The following is an 8,861-nucleotide window of genomic DNA, read 5'->3' as shown; positions in this document are numbered from 1 at the left end:
ATGTATGTACACAGTGACTGCACCAGCAGAATAGTGAGCGCAGCTCTGGAGTATAATACAGGATAAGTAATGTATGTACACAGTGACTGCACCAGCAGAATAGTGAGCGCAGCTCTGGAGTATAATACAGGATAAGTAATGTAATGTATGTACACAGTGACTGCACCAGCAGAATAGTGAGCGCAGCTCTGGAGGATAATACAGGATAAGTAATGTAATGCATGTACACAGTGACTGCACCAGCAGAATAGTGAGCGCAGCTCTGGGGTATAATACAGGATAAGTAATGTAATGTATGTACACAGTGACTGTACCAGCAGAATAGTGAGCGCAGCTCTGGAGTATAATGTAGTAATATAAAGAGTTGTACTATATTTCGGTTACACTTCTGTATATTTGTATGATATATTACATATCTTATATCTTCTGAACCGCTGACACCGTGTTTCATGTTCTCATAGACTTCTATAGGTGGATTATTGTTTATTTGCTGTGTTTCTGCCCCCACAAGACACAGATGACCTTCCTGTAACCCTTTATTATCCTTGGGGTTACACATACAGAAATCAATCATCTTATTAATATTAGACCCGGCTCAGTCTCAGATGTTAGAAGTGACTGCGTCTTCTATGTCGTTCTTCACACAGAATCGGAGCAGGTCATGGTGTAGCCTCCCTGTAGCGCGGTGTGCGGGTAGGTCGGAGCTTCATACGTGCAGAGGTTCTCAGTAGTGCAGCCCTGCAAAATCCAATCCTCAAACAGAACTGTCAATGAAAACACAAAACCTATGTATCAGAAGACCAGACATTTCCTGATATTACGCTGTCGGGGAGCGGTGATACTATTCAGGACAATGGGAAGTGTCACTTACCGGCATGAAGGTAAGGAATAATATTTGGGGCACAAAGGGGCGATTACAGGACAGAACGGGGGTATTAATACTGGTAATAACTAGAGATGGGCGAACCTGGCGGGATCTGATTCTCATATATTATTATCCTCAGACCCCGAAGGCCCCCAATAAGTAGAGGCGTATTAGTAAACCCTGATACTCACCTTGACTCACCTCTCCTGGGCATCCCCTTCGCGCCTCTTCCGCCCTCTGGCTGTAATACATTATATTACACGGTTACGTCACATTGGGTCCACCATGCCCCCCATGTGACTGCTGAGACCCAATCACAGACCTCAGGGGTGATCCAGGGCACATGATGTCAGCAAGAGGTCTGAAGAGGACGATGAGGGGCCGGTGGACACTGCGATGAGGCCCAGGAGAGGTGAGTATCAGTGCATGTTGAAAAAACAGTAAAAGCTTCTTACCACTGTTATGGAGTCGGCCGGTGAACTTGAAGCATTTGTTCTGGAGCCCACGACATTTGATGGTCTGGGGTGAGCAAACGCTTGATTTTGCAAAGCAGGCCGGACATCGCACCCCATTCTCTGTCTGGTCTATTGGGGGCACTGAAATAAAAGAAAGAAATTAAAAAATAGCATAATAAATTGAGTTACAAGGGTCTATGGGGGCAGCTTGTGTCTGCAGATTGTGGGGTTGTTATAGGTCCTGGGCTATTTCATGACACCCGCCCCCTTGATAATAGAACTAGATCATTGGGTTGGACTTCTCTAATCCTTAGTGATCGGCATCAATGAGTGATCAGACGTTCTCCCTACAGCGGCCACTACAGGCCATATGGAGTATTACAGGCTCATGTCTTCTCATGGAATATTATATGTAGAAATGGCCATGTGTTTATAATGAGAGATGGAAGTATAAATTTATGGTCTGTTCCCTCATGGAAAAACTAGAAACCAAAGAGCCGGAACACCGAAGGCAACACCAAAGCCGGCTCTATAGTGGAAACAGGAGACAATGACATATACAAAGAGGTGTCCCCATAAGAAAGTACCCCGATATTGAAGGAGGTGGAGAAGACATTACCACAGAGGCGGTCAATGATTCTGTCCTTGTCAATGACTTACATGTGATGGACCCCGAATTACACATATCACCATAACAACACATCGCCGTGGAATAGACGTCTACCGGGACGCTCACGTTGTAGGTCATATCACATAGGATTGGATTGGTGGCACAAGATTTCTGGACCTGAGAGAATGTTAAAAAACCTGAAAGAAGTGCGACATGTCATAAAGAAGGTAAATATATAGTAAAAGAACAAGAATAGATAGGACACTATATACAATCTGCTCCTCCATAACCTGTAGATAGGACACTATATACAATCTGCTCCTCTATAACCTGTAGATAGGACACTATATACAATCTGCTCCTCTATAGCCTGTAGATAGGACACTATATACAATCTGCCCCTCTATATCCTGTAGATAGGACACTATATACAATCTGCTCCTCTATAACCTGTAGATAGGACACTATATACAATCTGCTCCTCTATAACCTGTAGATAGGACACTATATACAATCTGCTCCTCTATAACCTGTAGATAGGACACTATATACAATCTGCTCCTCTATAACCTGTAGATAGGACACTATATACAATCTGCTGCTCTATAACCTGTAGATAGGACACTATATACAATCTGCCCTATAACCTGTAGATAGGACACTATATACAATCTGCTCCTCTATAACCTGTAGATAGGACACTGTATACAATCTGCTGCTCTATAACCTGTAGATAGGACACTATATACAATCTGCCCTATAACCTGTAGATAGGACACTATATAAAATCTGCTCCTCTATAACCTGTAGATAGGACACTATATACAATCTGCTCCTCTATAACCTGTAGATAGGACACTATATACAATCTGATCCTCTATAACCTGTAGATAGGACACTATATACAATCTGCTCTATAACCTGTAGATAGGACACTATATACAATCTGCCCTATAACCTGTAGATAGGACACTATATACAATCTGCTCCTCTATAACCTGTAGATAGGACACTATATACAATCTGCCCCTCTATAACCTGTAGATAGGACACTATATACAATCTGCCCCTCTATAACCTGTAGATAGGCCACTATATACAATCTGCTCTATAACCTGTAGATAGGACACTATATACAATCTGCTCTATAACCTGTAGATAGGACACTATATACAATCTGCTCCTCTATAACCTGTAGATAGGACACTATATACAATCTGCTCCTCTATAACCTGTAGATAGGACACTATATACAATCTGCTGCTCTATAACCTGTAGATAGGACACTATATACAATCTGCCCTATAACCTGTAGATAGGACACTATATACAATCTGCTCCTCTATAACCTGTAGATAGGACACTGTATACAATCTGCTGCTCTATAACCTGTAGATAGGACACTATATACAATCTGCCCTATAACCTGTAGATAGGACACTATATAAAATCTGCTCCTCTATAACCTGTAGATAGGACACTATATACAATCTGCTCCTCTATAACCTGTAGATAGGACACTATATACAATCTGATCCTCTATAACCTGTAGATAGGACACTATATACAATCTGCTCTATAACCTGTAGATAGGACACTATATACAATCTGCCCTATAACCTGTAGATAGGACACTATATACAATCTGCTCCTCTATAACCTGTAGATAGGACACTATATACAATCTGCCCCTCTATAACCTGTAGATAGGACACTATATACAATCTGCCCCTCTATAACCTGTAGATAGGCCACTATATACAATCTGCTCTATAACCTGTAGATAGGACACTATATACAATCTGCTCTATAACCTGTAGATAGGACACTATATACAATCTGCTCCTCTATAACCTGTAGATAGGACACTATATACAATCTGCCCCTCTATAACCTGTAGATAGGACACTATATACAATCTGCCCCTCTATAACCTGTAGATAGGACACTATATACAATCTGCTCCTCTATAACCTGTAGATAGGACACTATATACAATCTGCCCCTCTATAACCTGTAGATAGGACACTATATACAATCTGCCCCTCTATAACCTGTAGATAGGACACTATATACAATCTCCTCTATAACCTGTAGATAGGACACTATATACAATCTGCTCCTCTATAACCTGTAGATAGGACACTATATACAATCTGCTCCTCTATAACCTGTAGATAGGACACTATATACAATCTGCTCCTCTATAACCTGTAGATAGGACACTATATACAATCTGCCCCTCTATAACCTGTAGATAGGACACTATATACAATCTGATCCTCTATATCCTGTAGATAGGACACTATATACAATCTGCTCCTCTATAACCTGTAGATAGGACACTATATACAATCTGCCCCTCTATAACCTGTAGATAGGACACTATATACAATCTGCTTCTCTATAACCTGTAGATGGGACACTATATACAATCTGCTCCTCTATAACCTGTAGATAGGACAATATATACAATCTGCTGCTCTATAACCTGTAGATAGGACAATATATACAATCTGCTCCTCTATATCCTGTAGATAGGACACTATATACAATCTGCTGCTCTATAACCTGTAGATAGGACACTATATACAATCTGCCCCTCTATAACCTGTAGATAGGACACTATATACAATCTGCTCTATAACCTGTAGATAGGACACTATATACAATCTGCTCCTCTATAACCTGTAGATAGGACACTATATACAATCTGCTCCTCCATAACCTGTAGATAGGACACTATATACAATCTGCTCCTCTATAACCTGTAGATAGGACACTATATACAATCTGCTCCTCTATAACCTGTAGATAGGACACTATATACAATCTGCTCCTCTATAACCTGTAGATAGGACACTATATACAATCTGCCCCTCTATAACCTGTAGATAGGACACTATATACAATCTGCTCCTCTATATCCTGTAGATAGGACACTATATACAATCTGCTCCTCTATAACCTGTAGATAGGACACTATATACAATCTGCTCCTCTATAACCTGTAGATAGGACACTATATACAATCTGCCCCTCTATAACCTGTAGATAGGACACTATATACAATCTGCTCCTCTATAACCTGTAGATAGGACACTATATACAATCTGCCCCTCTATAACCTGTAGATAGGACACTATATACAATCTGCTCTATAACCTGTAGATAGGACACTATATACAATCTACCCCTCTATAACCTGTAGATAGGACACTATATACAATCTGCTCTATAACCTGTAGATAGGACACTATATACAATCTGCTCCTCTATAACCTGTAGATAGGACACTATATACAATCTGCTCCTCTATAACCTGTAGATAGGACACTATATACAATCTGCTCCTCTATAACCTGTAGATAGGACACTATATACAATCTGCTCCTCTATAACCTGTAGATAGGACACTATATACAATCTGCTCTATAACCTGTAGATAGGACACTATATACAATCTGCTCCTCTATAACCTGTAGATAGGACACTATATACAATCTGCTCTATAACCTGTAGATAGGACACTATATACAATCTGCTCCTCTATAACCTGTAGATAGGACACTATATACAATCTGCTGCTCTATAACCTGTAGATAGGACACTATATACAATCTGCTCCTCTATAACCTGTAGATAGGACACTATATACAATCTGCTCCCTGTATAACCTGTAGATAGGACACTATATACAATCTGCTTCTCTATAACCTGTAGATAGGACACTATATACAATCTGCTGCTCTATAACCTGTAGATAGGACACTATATACAATCTGCTCCTCTATAACCTGTAGATAGGACACTATATACAATCTGCTCCTCTATAACCTGTAGATAGGACACTATATACAATCTGCTCTATAACCTGTAGATAGGACACTATATACAATCTGCTCCTCTATATCCTGTAGATAGGACACTATATACAATCTGCTCCCTGTATAACCTGTAGATAGGACACTATATACAATCTGCTCTATAACCTGTAGATAGGACACTATATACAATCTGCTCCTCTATAACCTGTAGATAGGACACTATATACAATCTGCTCCTCTATAACCTGTAGATAGGACACTATATACAATCTGCTCCTCTATAACCTGTAGATAGGACACTATATACAATCTGCTCCTCTATAACCTGTAGATAGGACACTATATACAATCTGCCCCTCTATAACCTGTAGATAGGACACTATATACAATCTGCTCTATAACCTGTAGATAGGACACTATATACAATCTGCTCCTCTATAACCTGTAGATAGGACACTATATACAATCTGCTCTATAACCTGTAGATAGGACACTATATACAATCTGCTCCTCTATAACCTGTAGATAGGACACTATATACAATCTGCTCCTCTATAACCTGTAGATAGGACACTATATACAATCTGCTCCTCTATAACCTGTAGATAGGACACTATATACAATCTGCCCCTCTATAACCTGTAGATAGGACACTATATACAATCTGCTCCTCTATATCCTGTAGATAGGACACTATATACAATCTGCTCTATAACCTGTAGATAGGACACTATATACAATCTGCTCCTCTATAACCTGTAGATAGGACACTATATACAATCTGCTCCTCTATAACCTGTAGATAGGACACTATATACAATCTGCTCCTCTATAACCTGTAGATAGGACACTATATACAATCTGCTCTATAACCTGTAGATAGGACACTATATACAATCTGCTCCTCTATAACCTGTAGATAGGACACTATATACAATCTGCTCTATAACCTGTAGATAGGACACTATATACAATCTGCTCCTCTATAACCTGTAGATAGGACACTATATACAATCTGCTGCTCTATAACCTGTAGATAGGACACTATATACAATCTGCTCCTCTATAACCTGTAGATAGGACACTATATACAATCTGCTCCCTGTATAACCTGTAGATAGGACACTATATACAATCTGCTTCTCTATAACCTGTAGATAGGACACTATATACAATCTGCTGCTCACTATATACTATCTGCTCCTCTATAACCTGTAGATAGGACACTATATACAATCTGCTCTATAACCTGTAGATAGGACACTATATACAATCTGCTCCTCTATATCCTGTAGATAGGACACTATATACTATCTGCTCCTCTATAACCTGTAGATAGGACACTATATACAATCTGCTCCTCTATATCCTGTAGATAGGACACTATATACAATCTGCTCTATAACCTGTAGATAGGACACTATATACAATCTGCTCCTCTATAGCCTGTAGATAGGACACTATATACAATCTGCTGCTCTATAACCTGTAGATAGGACACTATATACAATCTGCTCTATAACCTGTAGATAGGACACTATATACAATCTGCTCCTCTATAACCTGTAGATAGGACACTATATACAATCTGCTCCTCTATATCCTGTAGATAGGACACTATATACAATCTGCTCCTCTATAACCTGTAGATAGGACACTATATACAATCTGCTCTATAACCTGTAGATAGGACACTATATACAATCTGCTCCTCTATAACCTGTAGATAGGACACTATATACAATCTGCTCTATAACCTGTAGATAGGACACTATATACAATCTGCTCCTCTATAACCTGTAGATAGGACACTATATACAATCTGCTCTATAACCTGTAGATAGGACACTATATACAATCTGCTTCTCTATAACCTGTAGATAGGACACTATATACAATCTGCTCCTCTATAACCTGTAGATAGGACACTATATACAATCTGCTTCTCTATAACCTGTAGATAGGACACTATATACAATCTGCTCCTCTATAACCTGTAGATAGGACACTATATACAATCTGCTGCTCTGTAATCTGTAGATAGGACACTATATACAATCTGCTCCTCTATAACCTGTAGATAGGAGACTATATACAATCTGCTCCTCTATAACCTGTAGATAGGACACTATATATACAATCTGCCCCTCTATAACCTGTAGATAGGACACTATATACAATCTGCTCCTCTATATCCTGTAGATAGGACACTATATACAATCTGCTCCTCTATAACCTGTAGATAGGACACTATATACAATCTGCTCTATAACCTGTAGATAGGACACTATATACAATCTGCTCCTCTATAACCTGTAGATAGGACACTATATATAATCTGCTGCTCTATAACCTGTAGATAGGACACTATATACAATCTGCTCTATAACCTGTAGATAGGACACTATATATAATCTGCTCCTCTATATCCTGTAGATAGGACACTATATACAATCTGCTCTATATCCTGTAGATAGGACACTATATACAATCTGCTCTATAACCTGTAGATAGGACACTATATACAATCTGCTCCTCTATAACCTGTAGATAGGACACTATATACAATCTGCTCCTCTATAACCTGTAGATAGGACACTATATACAATCTGCTCCTCTATAACCTGTAGATAGGACACTATATATAATCTGCTGCTCTATAACCTGTAGATAGGACACTATATACAATCTGCTCTATAACCTGTAGATAGGACACTATATATAATCTGCTCCTCTATATCCTGTAGATAGGACACTATATACAATCTGCTCCTCTATATCCTGTAGATGGGACACTATATACAATCTGCTCTATATCCTGTAGATAGGACACTATATACAATCTGCTCTATAACCTGTAGATAGGACACTATATATAATCTGCTCCTCTATAACCTGTAGATAGGACACTATATACAATCTGCTCTATAACCTGTAGATAGGACACTATATACAATCTGCTCCTCTATAACCTGTAGATAGGACACTATATATAATCTGCTGCTCTATAACCTGTAGATAGGACACTATATACAATCTGCTCTATAACCTGTAGATAGGACACTATATATAATCTGCTCCTCTATATCCTGTAGATAGGACAC

General features: G+C 39.1%; 1 protein-coding gene across 1 annotated transcript in view; it reads right to left on the bottom strand.

Annotated features, from left to right (window-relative positions):
* Positions 1-639: 639 nt before the first annotated feature.
* Positions 640-8,861, bottom strand: part of LOC142210218 (ly6/PLAUR domain-containing protein 8-like) — a 34,770-nt gene continuing 26,548 nt past the window's right edge. The window contains exons 4-6 of the mRNA XM_075279243.1: positions 1,981-2,127; positions 1,321-1,461; positions 640-764 (exon numbers count right to left, since the gene is read on the bottom strand). Coding sequence (XP_075135344.1) covers positions 640-764; positions 1,321-1,461; positions 1,981-2,127 — 413 coding nt within the window. The remainder of the gene's footprint in view (positions 765-1,320; positions 1,462-1,980; positions 2,128-8,861) is intronic.

The sequence above is a fragment of the Leptodactylus fuscus genome, chromosome 6, assembly GCF_031893055.1.
Source record: "Leptodactylus fuscus isolate aLepFus1 chromosome 6, aLepFus1.hap2, whole genome shotgun sequence".
Taxonomy (NCBI): Eukaryota; Metazoa; Chordata; class Amphibia; order Anura; family Leptodactylidae; genus Leptodactylus; species Leptodactylus fuscus.
Note: the sequence above shows the minus strand (reverse complement) of the source record. Positions and strands in the feature narration are given on the sequence as shown.